Genomic DNA, 17,935 nt, shown 5'->3' on the forward strand with positions numbered 1-17,935 from the left:
ATATGCAGCAGTGTAATAAAAGGTTTTCCTGAAGCACTTTCATTTGTCCGTGTGGAGGAGGGATGGAGTGAGGGATCTGGGATGGACAGGCTCGATAAGTCTGGGCTATTCCTTTACGACAGAAGGGAATTGATTTGAATTGATTTGATGAACTATAACAAAGGAGTGCACTGTGCCACAGCTTGGAGTGAGTGACAGGCAGAGCCCAAAAATCAGATCAGAACAACACTATTGCCAATTGAAGAGCCAATTACCGGGGATCATATCAGATACATTAACATTTGTGGTTGTCAACGCCTACAATGACATTTTGATACATTTGTGCTTATTTTTCTTAATACATCACATATACCATATGTACAGTCTTTCACTCGCTGTCACGCACGCACGCAAACACACACACACACACACACACTCACACACACACACACACACACACACACACGCACACACACACACACACACACACACACGCACTTCCATCCTGCAATCATTCATAAATACACATATGATGTATGTCTCAATCAAGTGTAAATGTAACTAAAACCTCACCTGCCCAATGGAATATCTGCAGCAGTTCTCACATAGCAGTAAAATTGTCCTGAAATTATTAGTGGCAGTGCAGTGCATCTCTAACAGTCTTTTCAATCAACAGAAGCAACTAAGATTCAAACAAAGCAAAGACAAAATATCTCACGCAAACACGATGGAAAACTATGAAAAATGTCTTTACAAGTAGAATACATACAACAATATCATCTGTCAACTTGCATGAGGTTACTGACATATCCACAAACAGCAATTCATCGACGGAGGGAAGCCAGGAGCTCTCACAACAGAAGTACATGTTTCATTATGAAAGAAAGAACAACTACAACATTGTTATCTTGAGGTAGAACGTGGACTTCAGCGTTTTGAAGTGCTTTCCGTTTAGATTTTTTTTCTCTTCTTTTTTTCCCGCTTCGACAAGCAGGAGAGCGGCGGTTCTTGACATCTGAGGTAGCGTGGCACCTGTTCTCGTGTTTTTCGAACCGATCGCTCTACATGTAAAAGTAACTGAACACAAGGGGAAAAGACGGATCCAAAAGGTTTCCCACGTCACATTCATTCCGGCTGAGGTAGGTTTTTGTTGAATCCTAAGGTTCACATAGCCAAGTTAAGAACCTGTATGAAGGCCGAGAACTAATAAAAAACCACTGATATCACTGAAAATAAACGTCCTGAGACAGAGAATATATGAAATCACTGGAAGAAGGCCTTAGTCTTCGTTGGATGCATTTGTGGAATCCTTGCTAGGCTAAGAGTAGGCAGCAGTCTTTGACATTGAAAGAAAAAGTAGAAATAAGACCAATAACTTATAACCATTTTGTGAGATAGTAGAGAAATAAAAACATATTCGACTCTGAGATAAAATGATGAGTGTATAACAAAGACATTCTGGGCATCTATTCTGTGTGCTGCCGGCAACCAGAAAATGAAGGATGTACAAAAAAAACAAGAACACTTAAATCACCTGCCAAAGCTAAAACCTAGCTGTCCATCACAAAAGAGCACCAAAAACCTCGGCCGGGGAGACCTCCAAGAACGAGTCCAAGACCCTATAACTTTTCCAGAGGCGACTTATTTAACTTACCAATAATACAATTCTTTGCACAAAGAAAAACTAATATGAAAAGAAATACTTCGGTCGACCTGAGTGTGATACGAGTCTGAGGTGACACTGTGACCTTCATGCTTCTATCAGGTCTGGTCCTGCTGGGTGACCCCGGCCACAGCCCAGTCACTGGCCCCCCGGCCCTCTGCTGGAGGCCTCTGGAACTGCGTCTCTCTGTCCCCCTCCACCACAAGGCTGAAGTCATCCAGCGGCAGAGTGGACAACTGGGTCTCGTTCAGTGCACAGGACACCAGGGATCTATCCAACTGGAAACACACACACACACACAGTAATGTAGTTAAAGATGGAATGAGTAGTAGGGAAACAGCGCCGCTGTCCGCCCACTGGCGTTGTTATTGTTTTGTTGACGAGGTGAGGAGCGTCGTGCTGGAAAAAATTGCAGTACAAATTGTGCTGTTCTACTGCGTGTGCAATGATGTCAGAGGGAAAAACTGTGTTAGCTGTTTGCAGTAACTATGTTGTTGTAATATCGTTAACGGTCGTGGCAGTTTCATCAATTAACGATTCCAGCTTCAATACGGAAGTTTACAGGCACTTAGATTGGAGTCATTAAAACTCGTTTTTCAACCACTCCACAAATTTCTTGTTAACAAACTATAGTTTTGGCAAGTCGGTTAGGACATCTATTTTGTGTATGACACAAGTCATTTTTCCAACAGTTGTCTACAGACAGATTATTTCACTTATAATTCACTGTATCACAATTCCAGTGGGTCAGAAGTTTACATATACTAAGTTGACTGTGCCTTTAAATAGCTTGGAAAATTCCAGAAAATTATGTCATGGCTTAAGAAGCTTCTGATAGGCTAATTGACATAATTTGAGTCAATTGGAGGTGTACCTGTGGATGTATTTCAAGGCCTACCTTCAAACTCAGTGCCTCTTTGCTAGACATCATGGTAAAATCAAAATAAATCAGCCAAGACCTCAGAAGAAAAATTGTAGACCTCCACAAGTCTGGTTCATCCTTGGGAGCAATTTCCAAATGCCTGAAGGTACCACGTTCATCTGTACAAACTATAGTACGCAAGTATAAACACCATGGGACCACGCAGCTGTCATACCGCTCAGGAAGGAGACGCGTGCTGTCTCCTAGAGATGAACGTACTTTGGTGCGAAAAGTGCAAATCAATCCCAGAACAACAGCCAACGACCTTGTGAAGATGCTGGAGGAAACAGGTACAAAAGTATCTATATCCACAGTAAAACGAGTCCTATATCGACATAACCTGAAAGGCCGCTCAGCAAGGAAGAAGCCACTGCTCCAAAACTGCCATAAAAAAGCCAAACTACGGTTTGCAACTGCACATGGGGACAAAGATTGTACTTTTTGGAGAAATGTCCTCTGGTCTGATGAAATAAATTAATCTCTCTACTATTATTCTGACATTTCACATTCTTAAAATAAAGTGATGATCCTAACTGACCTAAGACAGGGAATTTTTACTAGGATTAAAAGTCAGGAATTGTGAAGAACTGAGTTTAAATGTATTTGGCTAAGGTGTATGTAAAGTTCCGACTTCAACTGTATATGCCCTGGGTTATATGTGTAGGCTGTAGAAAATGGCCAATCTAATGTAAATCTAGCCCATTGCATCATTCTAGACTTGGATAAATTGAACTCTTATGACTTTGATTTCAGTTGACTACTTGGTGTCAGGCTCTCTACTCACCATGCGTGAACTGTCAGCTAGGTCTCCACAGTGGGACGGGCCTGAGAAGAGTCTCTCCAGCTCGTTGCTGTCTCCCCTGCTCTTCCCAGCAACGCTGCCATTCCCTTCCATGCCTGATCTGCTCACCCCGTTTAAGGCCAGGGCCCCCTGGGAGGAAGAGGACGACTCCAGGGCAATGTTACGCCCGGCCTGGGGGGTGGCCTGCACTGTCTTACACGTCATCAACCTGGAGGAACACAATTCACACAACAACCCACCGTCAGGCCCCCTGCCAGGATCAAGCCCCCCCCCCCACACACACACACACACACACACACACACACACACACACACACACAGTCCCCTTGTCGTTGCACCAATACTCACCTCCCCCTGTAGCTGAACATGAGGAAGAGCATGCAGAAGACGATGCAGGTGACTCCTATATGGATGCCGATGATGATTCCGGTTGTAGAGGTCTTGCTCTGTTCATCTTTCACACAGTCACAGGGGGTGTTCAGCACTGTAGAGACACACACACAGCCCTGTAAGGACAACAGCAATGCCACGCAGCACAGTGACACACATACACAGAGAAACAAAGCCCACAGCACAGAGCTGTCATACAGTACACCCACAACCTAATCTAGTGCTGCCAGCCAGACTACCAACACTGCGGCAGCATGGAGTAGTCCAGTCAAACGGAGAGCTGTAAACACACACAGCAGCCTGCGTGAGGCCTCTTCAACGCTGCTCTGAAATGATTACAGGACGTGTGAGCCCTGGTTTGCGTGGGTGTTTGTGTGCGGGCAACAGGAAGTCACCTGATTTCTCCGCAGCCTCCTTCAGTGAGACAAAGCGCATGGTGGCGTTGCCGTCTCCGTGTTTGTTGAAGGCCAGAACCTTAATCTCATACACCAGGGTTGGATCTGAGGAGAGGAGGAACAGCGAGAGAGAGAGAGAGCAGTTGAGACATAGCTATATGAATAGAGTTGGCTTCTAATGTACAATCACTCAAGGAATCACGTTAAACACATTGACTGTGTAACAATCCCTTCAACACATCTCCATGGATCATCCTACCCCCAGCCCATGTCCCCCTGTCTCACCCAGCTGAGTGATGTTGTACTGGGTGACGTTGCGGGTGAAGGTGAGTGGTCCGGTGAAGAGGGGGGTGTGGACCCTCCTGTAGTACAGCCTGAAGCCCTCATGTTGGCCCATCTTAGAGGATGACTCCCACACCGCCTGCACCACACTGCTGTTCACCAATTTAATGAACAGTGACGGGGGTGCTGGCACTGAAACACACACAGTGGTGTTAGAATCCACTAAACATCCAGATAACAATAAACCACATGATATATTAAATTAAACACGAGCCGTCAGGCTTGTTAAGTCAACCATGTTTTAGTCTATAAAACAGGTCTTTAGTACTTTCTCAGTATATCTCAGTCAGGTATGTGGCTACTGTACTACAAACTCCTGAAGGTGTTTTACAGAACCTTTACAATAAACAACTCATAAAAACCTTTTTTGGTCCATGTAATTACCACCAATTAAGTGAGCGTTTATGTGTGTGTGTGTGTGTGTGTGTGTGTGTGTGTGTGTGTGTGTGTGCAAGCCTGTTTGTGTGTGTAAGTCTGTGTGTGTGCTGTTTGCATATGCTTCTCTGTGTGTGTGTGGGTGCTCTGTTTGTGTTTGTGCAAGTGTGTGTGTATGTGTGCAAATGTGTGCGTTCCCAAGGCACACCTTCGCCCAGCGTGCTCTCGGTGGCGCTCTCGGAGGGCTTGCTGGCTCCGCGGGACGTGTAGGCCTTCACATAGAAGGTATAGCTGGTGGACGGCTCCAGATCCCCCACTACCTGCTGTAGAGTCACTTTACTGACGGCTTCCTGGTACTCCATCTCCACAGGGTCTGACGGGGGAGGGAGAAAGATAGAGAGAAAAAGAGATTGTTTAATTTAACTGCTTTTTGTACACTGTAAAAAAAAACTGGTTCCACCACATTTGTTTTTAGGGGGTAGATCAACTTTAATATTGCAGATAGATTAAGGCTTCCATCAATGTAATTATCTGCGTCATTTCGAATCCCCGTATATATTTTTTGTAAATATATATATATAGTATATAAAACAAAATATTATATTATTTTAAATATTTATACATAATATTTGTAATATATACAGTTGATGTCAGAAGTTTACATACACCTTAGCCAAATACATTTAAACTCAGTTTTTCACAATTCCTGACATTTAATCCTAGTCAAAATTCCCTGTCTTAAGTCAGTTAGGATCACCACTTTATTTTAAGAATGTGAAATGTCAGAATAATAGTAGAGAGATGTCACGTCCTGACCATAGTAAGATGTTATTTTCTATGGTAGAGTAGGTCAGGGCGTGACAGGGGGTGTTTTGTGTTTTTCTATGTTTTGTATATCCATGTTTAGGTTCTAGTTTTTCTGTTTCTATGTTGTTTTTTGGGGGGATGATCTCCAGTTAGAGGCAGCTGGTCCTCATTGTCTCTAATTGGAGATCAATACTTAAGTAGGGTTTTTTTTTTCACCTGTGTTTGTGGGTAGTTGTTTTCTGTTTAGTTTATGTACCTGACAGAACTGTGCACTTTCGCTTTGTTATTTTTCTTTAGTGTTTTCAGTTAAAATAAATATTCATCATGAGCAATCAACACGCTGCGCTTTGGTCCCCTCTCTACAACAGCCGTTACAAGATAATTATTTATTTCAGCTTTTATTTCTTTCATCACATTCCCAGTGGGTCAGAAGTTTACATACACTCAATTAGTATTTGGTAGCATTGCCTTTAAATTGTTTAACTTGGGTCAAACTTTTTGGGTAGCCTTCCACAAGCTTCCCACAATAAATTGGGTGAATTTCGGCCAATTCCTCCTGACAGAGCTGGTGTAACTGAGTCAGCTTTGTAGGCCTCCTTGCTCGCACACGCTTTTTCAGTTCTGCCCACAAATGTTCTATAGGATTGAGGTCAGGGCCTTGTGATGGCCACTCCAATACCTTGACTTTGTTGTCCTTAAGCCATTTTGCCACAACTTTGGAAGTATGCTTGGGGTCATTGTCCATTTGGAAGACCCACTTGCGACCAAGCTTTAACTTCCTGACTGATGTCTTGAGATGTTGCTTCAATATGTCCACATAATTGTTTTTCCTCATGATGCCATCTATTTTGTGAAGTGCACCAGTCCCTCCTGCAGCAAAGCACCCCCACAACATGATGCTGCCACCCCCGTGCTTCACGGTTGGGATGGTGTTCTTCAGCTTGCAAGCGTCTCCCTTTTTCCTCTAACATAACAATGGTCATTATGGCCAAACAGTTCTATTTTTGTTTCATCAGACCAGAGGACATTTCTCCAAAAAGTACGATCTTTGTCCCCATGTAGAGATGCAAACCCTAGTCTGGCTTTTTTATGGTGGTTTTGTAGCAGCGGCTTCTTCCTTGACGAGCGGCCTTTCAGGTTGTGTCGATATTGGATTCGTTTTACTGTGGATATAGATACTTTTGTACCTGTTTCCTCCAGCATCTTCACAAGGTCCTTTGCTGTTCTGGGATTGATTTGCACTTTTCGCACCAAAGTATGTTCATCTCTAGGAGACAGAACACATCTCCTTCCTGAGCGGTATGACGGCTGCGTGGTCCCATGGTGTTTATACTTGCATACTATTGTTTGTACAGATGAACGTGGTACCTTCAGGCATTTGGAAATTGCTCCCAAGGGTGAACCAGACTTGTGGAGGTCTACAATTTTTTTTCTGAGGTCTTGGCTGATTTTTTTAGATTTTCCCATGACATAATTTTCTGGAATTTTCCAAGCTGTTTAAAGGCACAGTCAACTTAGTGTATGTAAACTTCTGACCCACTGGAATTGTGATACAGTGAATTATAAGTAAAATAATCTGTCTGTAAACAATTGTTGGAAAAATGACTGCGTCATGCAGATTTCCTAACCGACTTGCCAAAACTATAGTTTGTTAACAAGACATTTTTGGAGTGGTTGAAAAACGAGTTAATGACTCCAACCTAAGTGTATGTTAACTTCCGACTTCAACTGTGTGTGTGTGTGTGTATATATATATATTATTTCCCCCCCCCTAACCCTACCACCCCTCCCCTAATTAGAGTAAACTAATGGACAACACTTAGGCTCCTACATCCAACTTATACATACTATATACATTTTATGGACACAGGCTTTTTTCCACAGTCATTTACTCAACTTTTCGGTCCAAGTGTTACCTAAACAACAAAAATGTGTTGGCCCAAACATTGCTCCAACTTGAGAAAACTTAGGCAAAAATTCAGTAAATGTAAAATGATGTGTTTGCTCAACTTGTCTCATATGTTCATTCAGCTATACATTATTATTTGGGCATCTTAACTAAAGAAAGGCAGTTCGGTTTGCACACATAGTGTTTTTAAACTTACAATGTGTAGTTGAATATGAATTATTAATCATCATGTGGGATTTGAACTCACAACCTCTTGGTTCATGGCATTCCAATCTTCCTGCTACACCACCATGTCTGCACCAATTATCAGATAATCCAGTTAGTCTCTCATCATTGATCTGATTGACTTATTTTACAATGTTAGGCTTTTCTGTGTAGTTGGCATATTACTCTGTTTTAATATTACTACTTAATCACTATAATATATAAAATAGTTTTTCTTGAGTATACAGTACTTTTAACAGAGCTGAGATTTACTTTGAAGTGCAAAGTGTAGCAATAAAGGTGAAATCAGTCATAGACAAAGACATGGTGGTGTAGCAGGAGAATTGGACTACTGACAACCAAGAGGTTGTGAGTTCAATCCCAGGTGAGGACATGTTGTATATGAATTACTGTATAAATTAACATGCACAATGTCAAATATGGAAATTTTATATGTTAAATTCACTTTGTGTGTAACTAGTTCAACAGCCATTTTTTTAGGTTAAAAATAATACTTTTTAGTTGAATGAATAAATGAGACAATTTGAGCAAACACATCATTTTAAGTTGACTGAATTTTTGCCTGCATTTTCTCAAGGTGGAGCTACAGTAATACTTGGACCGAAAATGTTAGTAAACAAAAAAAGGCGGTGGAACTAGGTACTTAATAATAATTAGTTGAAACAATTAGATATATTTTTACTGTCAGGATTGCATCATTTGGTAATAGGGGCTGTGACTGTGAACAACAGAGCTGTGTGAATCCAGGGTGTGGCTCTAGGTGAGTGCTTGTTAAATTTGAAGAGAAAAGGGGGTGTAGGGGGAGGGGGTTACAGTGCGTTATGGCCCGTAAGTCAAGTTACTCACCCATAACCACTATCTACCTCTAGCCCTAAGCCCATTGGGGCAGCCTGTCTTTGGTAGGTAATTAAAGCAGTTCCTATAGGCTAGCCCCGGGGGCCTTTAATTATACATCTGATAGTACTACAGAGGAGAGAGCAGCAGCTGTGCCTGGGTGACGTACTCCGTCACTGCGCACACACACACACACACACACACACACACACACACACACACACACACACACACACACACACACACACACACACACACACACACGAGATTGCCACCCCCCCCCAGCAAATAAACATTGACATGCCAACATAACATTTAGTCTCATTCAATTATCAATTAAAAGCCACTTTTATGGCTCCTCTACATGAAGGATGGGGATGGCAGAGCGACCATACATCCTGGAGTGGCTGGAGAAACAGGTGTCCAATTACTGTACGTCCTCCCTCCTCTCTCCTGCTGTCTGTCTACTGCTCTCTCCTTCCTCCTCTCTCCTGCTGTCTTTCTACTGCTCTCTCCTTCCTCCCCTCTCCTGCTGTCTGTCTACTGCTCTCTCCTCCCTCCTGCTGTCTGTCTACTACTCTCTCCTTCCTCCTCTCTCCTGCTGTCTGTCTACTGCTCTCTCCTTCCTCCTCTCTCCTGCTGTCTGTCTACTGCTCTCTTCTCCCTCCTCTCTCCTGCTGTCTGTCTACTGCTCTCTCCTCTCTCCCGCTGTCTTTCTACTGCTCTCTCCTTCCTCCTCTCTCCTGCTGTCTGTCTACTGCTCTCTCCTCCCTCCTCTCTCCCGCTGTCTGTCTACTGCTCTCTTCTCCCTCCTCTCTCCTGCTGTCTGTCTACTGCTCTCTCCTTCCTCCTCTCTCCTGCTGTCTTTCTACTGCTCTCTCCTTCCTCCCCTCTCCTGCTGTCTGTCTACTGCTCTCTCCTTCCTCCCCTCTCCTGCTGTCTGTCTACTACTCTCTCCTTCCTCCTCTCTCCTGCTGTCTGTCTACTGCTCTCTCCTTCCTCCTCTCTCCTGCTGTCTGTCTACTGCTCTCTTCTCCCTCCTCTCTCCTGCTGTCTGTCTACTGCTCTCTCCTCTCTCCCGCTGTCTTTCTACTGCTCTCTCCTTCCTCCTCTCTCCTGCTGTCTGTCTACTGCTCTCTCCTCCCTCCTCTCTCCCGCTGTCTGTCTACTGCTCTCTTCTCCCTCCTCTCTCCTGCTGTCTGTCTACTGCTCTCTCCTTCCTCCTCTCTCCTGCTGTCTGTCTACTGCTCTCTCCTTCCTCCTCTCTCCTGCTGTCTGTCTACTGCTCTCTCCTTCCTCCTCTCTCCTGCTGTCTGTCTACCGCTCTCTCCTTCCTCCTCTCTCCTGCTGTCTGTCTACTGCTCTCTCCTCCCTCCTGCTGTCAGTCTACCGCTCTCTCCTTCCTCCTCTCTCCTGCTGTCTGTCTACTGCTCTCTTCTCCCTCCTCTCTCCTGCTGTCTGTCTACTGCTCTCTTCTCCCTCCTCTCTCCTGCTGTCTGTCTACTGCTCTCTCCTCCCTCCTCTCTCCTGCTGTCTGTCTACTGCTCTCTCCTTCCTCCTCTCTCCTGCTGTCTGTCTACTGCTCTCGCCTCTCTCCTGCTGTCTGTCTACTGCTCTCTTCTCCCTCCTCTTCCTGCTGTCTGTCTACTGCTCTCTCCTCCCTCATGCTGTCTGTCTACTGCTCTCTCCTCCCTCATGCTGTCTGTCTACTGCTCTCTCCTCTCTCATGCTGTCTGTCTACTGCTCTCTCCTCTCTCATGCTGTCTGTCTACTGCTCTCTCCTCCCTCATGCTGTCTGTCTACTGCTCTCTCCTCCCTCATGCTGTCTGTCTACTGCTCTCTCCTCTCTCATGCTGTCTGTCTACTGCTCTCTCCTCTCTCCTGCTGTCTGTCTACTGCTCTCTCCTCTCTCATGCTGTCTGTCTACTGCTCTCTCCTCTCTCATGCTGTCTGTCTACTCCTCTCTCATGCTGTCTGTCTACTGCTCTCTCCTCTCTCATGCTGTCTGTCTACTGCTCTCTCCTCTCTCATGCTGTCTGTCTACTCCTCTCTCATGCTGTCTGTCTACTGCTCTCTCCTCTCTCATGCTGTCTGTCTACTGCTCTCTCTTCTCTCATGCTGTCTGTCTACTGCTCTCTCCTCTCTCATGCTGTCTGTCTACTGCTCTCTCCTCTCTCCTGCTGTCTGTCTACTGCTCTCTCCTCTCTCATGCTGTCTCCTTCTCCTTTTAGCTCCCTCCTTCCCTTCTGCTTTCTCCTTTTTCTCCTTTCTCAGTGAGGGCCCAGGGGAAGAGGAGCTAGAGGAGGGGTGACTCTGGAAGAGAAGCTGTAGTCAGCCCTGGGGGAGCCAGCCTCCCCTCCCCAGCACAGCCACCTGGTGCCCCATACAGTCTACACCCACCTACCGCTCCATAACACACAGAACACTCTACCTACTGTACATACCACACTCCCTATTGTTCTGTATCATCTCTACCACACGCTGAGGGCAGCCATCCCATTAACCTCAGTAAAATAACATAAGTCACGTAGAGAGCTAATGCATGTAAGTAGGTGATAGCTAGATGGTAGAGCATGTACTACAATGACTGGATAACATCTCCCCGTAGTGAACCAGTTCATCTGAGGCAGAGCAGTATTCTGTGTTCTAGTGGCGTGTTATAGATGGTGTTAGCCACTAACCTGTGGTCCTGCGGATGTGGAGCACATAGCCGATGATCTCCTGAGTGTTCTGGGCAGGCTCCTTCCAGGACACCTGGATGGCGTTGGGTGAGAGGGCCTCGGCCCGCACCAGACTGGGCATCCCTGGCAGGCCGTCTGCCCACAGCACGGTGAGACGGGCACTGGCCTGGGTGGAGCCAGCACTGTTCTCGGCGATGCACTGGTAGATGGCTTCGTCCTCCTGACTGATGCCATAGATGGTCAGAGTGCTTGAGGAAGAAGAGGAAGGAGGAAGAGGAGGACGAGGTGGAGGGAAGAAAGAGGGATAAAGGAGGAGGGAGGAAAGGAGACAATGGAAAGACGTGAGTCTCTGGTTTGCAGCGAGAAGGATTAGGATAGTATTGGGTAGTGCAGAGAAAGCAAACAGGAAGCTCTCAGATGGTTACTGATTTCGGAGATGAGTGTATTGTGCGTGCGGTGGCATTTTCTGAGCAAAACAAAGCCGGCAGAACCTGACAAGGGCTTTGTTTAAAACTCTCACAGCGGGCAGTCAAGCAAACAATAGAATACTGTCTGAAATCCTTCTGTGTAGCATCTGAATCAAAGTCTTATTTACAGTACACCAGTAGTAGGGCATTTCTATTAGCCGGTTCCCTCCTCTTTGTCTCAATCCTAAGCAGATACACTGTCACTACAGAATGAGCCTGCTGGATGTGACATAGTAATAAGACAGGTAATAAACACAACAATCAAAACAAAAACAAACACTGTGTACAGTAGGATTGTGTGTGTGTGTGTGTGTGTAGATGTGAATGGTGCCTTACTGTATCTTCCAAGAATTCAAATGCTAATCCCTCCCTCCCTCCCTCCCTCGTTACTGGAGGATGGGATGAAGGTGGGGGGTGGTGGCGCACACCTAACTCCCCTGTTTTCAATTTTTCTCGCTCCCCCCTTCTTCCCCTCTGCCTCCCTCCCTTCCAATCCCTCCTTCCTCCCTCTATCTGCCGTTGCTGGAGGATGGCTTGACGGGGTGTGTGTGTGTGTGTGTGTGTGTGTGTGTGTGTGTGTGTGTGTGTGTGTGTGTGTAGGATGGGGTGATGGTGTGTGAGGGCATAGGGGGTGAATTATTAGAGTTGAATACATAATCATCCGCTCTTCTCCTCTTAATCCTGGGGGGATGAGAAAATAAAAGATTTAACACAGAGGAGCATAATATGGAAATGAACCCCTCCAGCATGTTGCATTTTTGGGGGATAGACACAGACAGCTAGTGTGAAAAGTGCGTTTTTGAAAAGCTTCAAGGTGGGAGTGTAAGATCAATGACTCTAGCAAATAAATGGAGGAATATATATATATATTTTTTATGCCTTATACTCTTCCATTTCTCACATTGTGCCTGCGGATTAGGTCTGCTATTCTACAGAAAGGCCTCAAACACAAACTTCAATCTATCGCCTCTCTCCGTATCATTGTGTGTCTGACTCCAGTTGACTTAGATATGTCTGCAGCTGTTTAAACGGGCTGGAAGTGTCCACCCAGACAGATGGGCCACATCCGTCTTCACTACCTTTCCAGGGCACCTCTCTGAAACAGGGAAGTCCAGGAGTCAGGGACCAGTTTGTTCATGCTGTAGGTGTGTGGTCTCTGATGTGAAGCCTGTGGGTGTTCTATTGGTTTTCCGATTCAAAGTCGTTGTCAAGACTGAAGGGACACAACATAAGCATAAGGACAAGATCATAGTGTACCTTTAAGGTCACTGGTTTGAATCCCTGAGCCGACTAGATGAAAATGACTTAAATGTAAATGCCTATACTGTACCCCTCACAATAGAGCCCCACAGTGGTGGTGTCATAATACCCATAAAACCTAGCGGTCAAACAAGGAAATGGTTCCAATAGTTTTTCCCATAGGAGATTTTAGAAACACTTAAAATAAGGGCTGTGTTTCGTGTAGGCGTACACTGGTGTGACGTTTTAATAACCATGTCAATCTCTCTCAGACAAGGTCACTTTTATCAATATATTCAGCTCTCAGATTTGAACATGAAATTAGCATCAAAGTAGACACAAGATTACAAATCCCTGCAAGATCCTGCACACCATCTCTAACTGGCCTGTTTGCTAACTGGTAAATTAAAAAACATAGCCAATTTATTAATTACTACATTTTGCTAACATTAGATAGTTCATTCAGAGATTCTTACCTTTGCCTCGATTTGTCAGTCTCGTCCAGATCATCATGGCATTTGCAGTTCTTTATGATACTCACATTAGCAGCTAATTAGCATTTAATTTGTTGGGGGTAAATACAGTCCCCTTGTCCGAGAGAGGTTTACACATTTATCAAAACGTCACCAGGGCAAGCTTACACGAAACACAGCCCTTATTTTTAAATCCCCTATGGGAAAAACGATTGGAACCATTTCCCTGTTTGACCGCTAGGTTTTATGGGTAATATGACTCATATTGTGGTACTATATATGAAACCATGAGGAGAGAATTTAGTCCAGTTTATTTACGGAGGTAAAGGACAGTGACTTTATATACCTGACGTTTCACAAGTGATTGGTGTTGGTCTTAAAGTTCAATGGACATTATACTGTATGAAGTATGATGAGTGGATCATTCGATTACCTTTTAACAATTTATGGTATATGAATGAGTGGCTTCAGTGGTCCAATGGTTCCAGTGGAGAGAGAGATTGAAAGAGAGAGACAAAGAGAGAGAGAGGGCCATTATTCCAGAGAGGATAGTTGTTCCAGTGTCTGCCAGGTGGAATCAATCTCACCCGGCCTGTCTAGTTTCACTCTCCTGATGGGTCATGGCTAGAAAGAATGCATTTTTTTGCATTTTAGCTCACCCTAACCCGAACCCTTTTCCCCACGTGAACCTAATTCTCCTAACCTGCTACATACATTTTCACAACCTGCTGCGTAATTTGTCCTAGCCTGCTACGAAAAGTCAAATCTGACAAAAGTTGTATGCTTTCTAGTCAAACCCCTCCCGAGGCACATCTTCCTTCTCCAAAAGGTGGCGCCGGACATTTGACCGGCAACATTTTCATTTACCAGACATTAGAGAAATGTACATCCCAAGGATCCCGGATTGCAATTGAATCTCGACTTAGATAGTACGAGCATTGAGGAAAAAGTAGGTAGTTGTATTCGCTAAACGTTTTTATTAAAAGTATGAATTTCAGCACCGCAATTGTATAGGACAAACATAAGTACAGGTAAGAGTTTTCAGAATCGAATGTTTACATACTGTTTAACCGTATTCATATGTATATACTGTATTCTAATCAAGGCTCATATAACTACTGCTGTACACAAATGTTCTATTCATATACTGCCCATAATGTCTATAGACACCATCATACTGTACATATATATTTAGATTCCAGACGCTGACATTGCCTGTTCTAATATTTATATATTTCTTAATTCCTTTCTTTTCATTTTTTGGATTTGCCTGTGTTGTTTTGTATTGTTAGGTATTACTGCACTGTTGAAGCTGGGAACATACGCATTTCGCTACACCTGCGACAGCATCTGCAAAATACGTGTACGCGACAAATAAAATTGAATTTCATTTGACATTTTTACTAGAATCAATGTTGTTGCTAGAAAATCCCACGACCATATAAGAGAGCAGAGTTGAGCGCTCAGCTAGTGACATTCCTGCCCCTCTTCCCAGAGACCTTTTGCTTTGAGGGTGGATGTGTCTGAGACCAGACTCATAACGTGACTCCTGTGCTGTACTCTCTTCAGGAGCTCCGACTAGCAACCACTGGGCTGCCAGGCCGACTGAGGAACCGGATGCTGCCGCTCTCTGGGTCTGTGTCAATCATCTGACAGATCACACACAGAGTCTTTGACTGGAGAAAGAAGGAAACTATAGCTACTGCAGTCAGAGGAACAATGGCATCACACGGGAGGACAACCAACGCACAGAGGCTTTGAAGAAAGAGCGAGAGAGAGAGAAACTGAGAGAAAGAGCATCCCGGAAAGAGAGCGAGTGGGAGAGAAAAGCATTCCTGATAAAGGGGGAAAAATGAAGAGAGAGAGAGAGAGAGAGAGAGAGCATATTAGAAACAGAAAGAGAGAGCGGGAGTCAGTGTTTTGGGCAGAGTGCGTGTGTGAGTGGGGAAGAAAAGATCTGTGTTTGGGCCATCTGCCTGGCCTTGCTGTCATGACAGACCGGCAGGTTGACAGCATTATTTACTCATCAGTTCAAGGCCACTTCACCGATTGATGGGTCCCCCCAGTCTGGGTGAGGGGGCTGGAGCTGGGTGGGCTCACTGGGCTGGGGCTGGGGTATGCTCACTGGGCTGGGGCTGGGGTAGACTCACTGGGCTGGGGCTGGGGTAGGCTCACTGGGCTGGGGCTGGGGTAGGCTCACTGGGCTGGGGTAGACTCACTGGGCTGGAGCTGGGTGGGCTCACTGGGCTGGGGTAGACTCACTGGGCTGGAGCTGGGTAGGCTCACTGGGCTGGGGTAGACTCACTGGGCTGGAGCTGGGTGGGCTCACTGGGCTGGGGTAGACTCACTGGGCTGGAGCTGGGTGGGCTCACTGGGCTGGGGTAGACTCACTGGGCTGGAGCTGGGTAGGCTCACTGGGCTGGGGTAGACTCACTGGGCTGGGCTGGGGTAGACTCACTGGGCTGGGGCTGGGGTAGGCTCACTGGGCTGGGGTAGACTCACTGGGCTGGAGCTGGGTGGGCTCACTGGGCTGGGGCTGGGGTAGGCTCTCTGGGCTGGGGTAGACTCACTGGGCTGGGGCTGGGGTAGGCTCACTGGGCTGGGGCTAGGGTAGGCTCACTGGGCTGGGGTATGCTCACTGGGCTGGGGCTGGGGTAGGCTCACTGGGCTGGAGCTGGGTGGTCTCACTGGGCTGGGGCTGGGGTAGGCTCACTGGGCTGGGGTAGACCCACTGGGCTGGGGCTGGGGTAGGCTCACTGGGCTGGAGCTGGGTGGTCTCACTGGGCTGGGGCTAGGGTAGGCTCACTGGGCTGGGGCTGGGGTTGGCTCACTGGGCTGGGGTAGGCTCACTGGGCTGGAGCTGGGTGGTCTCACTGGGCTGGGGCTAGGGTAGGCTCACTGGGCTGGGGCTGGGGTAGGCTCACTGGGCTGGGGTAGGCTCACTGGGCTGGAGCTGGGTGCTCTCACTGGGCTGGGGCTAGGGTAGGCTCACTGGGCTGGGGCTGGGGTAGGCTCACTGGGCTGGGGCTTGGGTAGGCTCACTGGGCTGGGGCAGACTCACTGGGCCGGGGTAGGCTCACTGGGCTGGGGCTGGGGTAGGCTCACTGGGCTGGGGCTAGGGTGGGCTCACTGGGCTGGGGCTAGGGTAGACTCACTGGGCTGGGGCTAGGGTAAACTCACTGGGCTAGGGTAGGCTCACTGGGCTAGGGTAGGCTCACTGGGCTAGGGCTAGGGTAGGCTCACTGGGCTGGGGCTGAGGCTAGGGTAGGCTCACTGGGCTGGGGTAGGCTCACTGGGCTGGGGCTGAGGCTAGGGTAGGCTCACTGGGCTGGGGCTAGGGTAGGCTCACTGGGCTGGGGCTAGGGTAGGCTCACTGGGCTGGGGCTAGGGTAGACTCACTGGGCTAGGGTAGGCTCACTGGGCTGGGGCTAGGGTAGGCTCACTGGGCTGGGGCTAGGGTAGACTCACTGGGCTAGGGTAGGCTCACTGGGCTGGGGCTAGGGTAGACTCACTGGGCTAGGGTAGGCTCACTGGGCTGGGGCTAGGGTAGGCTCACTGGGCTGGGGCTAGGGTAGACTCACTGGGCTAGGGTAGGCTCACTGGGCTGGGGCTAGGGTAGGCTCACTGGGCTGGGGCTAGGGTAGACTCACTGGGCTAGGGTAGGCTCACTGGGCTAGGGATAGGGAACTGTGCGGGCTAACTGGGCTCAGTGGGCTGGGGGCGTGGGAGGTTTCTGTTGTTCAGCCACTGGGGCCGTGTTTGCAATGTTGTCACTGAACAAAGGCCTGTGAAAGGCTAAACTAGAGAGAGGGAGGGAAGAGAGGGAGGGAGGGAAGAGAGGGGAAAAAGGGAAGAAAGGAGGGAACAGGGGGAGGGGGGAGGGGGGAGAGCAGGGGCTTTGAAGAGGGAGGAGCAATGAGCTGTCTCACGGAAGGCCCACGGAAATGACTGATTGCAGGCAGGGTTACAGGTCAAGACCAATGCCCAGGTCCCAGCTCGCTGGAATCACAAAACGGGGCTTCCACAGAAGGAAAACAGGAAAAAAAGGAAAACATATTTCCCTTTCAATTGGTTCAGCTACACACAAAAAATATGCAGCCCAGCGGAATATTCCTAGAGGGAGTAAAACACATCTCTTTACTGAAACTTACTCACACAAATAAATCATACAAGTCTTCATTCCCCATAAAAACATAGGAGAAGATTAGTCTCGCCCTCAGTTTACAGTCAACCCTCACAAGTCAAAACTATTCCTCAAATCATGCCATTTCTACAACATACACTAGGCTGACATTCTACCCAGAAACGATGTTACTTTGCAATTTCAATTCACTGTCTTGTCTGTGTTTGATCATTAGCCCACTGGTTCAGATGATCCTGACTATGTCATGGATGGGCCAGGCTGGTTCAGATGATCCTGACTATGCCATGG

The 17,935-nt window shown here is 46.8% G+C and overlaps 1 protein-coding gene across 1 annotated transcript in view; it reads right to left on the reverse strand.

Moving 5' to 3' along the window:
• Nucleotides 1-709: 709 nt before the first annotated feature.
• LOC115203005 (immunoglobulin superfamily DCC subclass member 3) overlaps nt 710-17,935 on the reverse strand; it is a 124,855-nt gene continuing 107,629 nt past the window's right edge. The window contains exons 8-14 of the mRNA XM_029767254.1: nt 11,325-11,572; nt 5,077-5,241; nt 4,437-4,625; nt 4,152-4,256; nt 3,715-3,850; nt 3,349-3,574; nt 710-1,920 (exon numbers count right to left, since the gene is read on the reverse strand). Coding sequence (XP_029623114.1) covers nt 1,741-1,920; nt 3,349-3,574; nt 3,715-3,850; nt 4,152-4,256; nt 4,437-4,625; nt 5,077-5,241; nt 11,325-11,572 — 1,249 coding nt within the window. The 3' untranslated portion in view covers nt 710-1,740. The remainder of the gene's footprint in view (nt 1,921-3,348; nt 3,575-3,714; nt 3,851-4,151; nt 4,257-4,436; nt 4,626-5,076; nt 5,242-11,324; nt 11,573-17,935) is intronic.

The sequence above is a fragment of the Salmo trutta genome, chromosome 12 (genome assembly GCF_901001165.1).
Source record: "Salmo trutta chromosome 12, fSalTru1.1, whole genome shotgun sequence".
Taxonomy (NCBI): Eukaryota; Metazoa; Chordata; class Actinopteri; order Salmoniformes; family Salmonidae; genus Salmo; species Salmo trutta.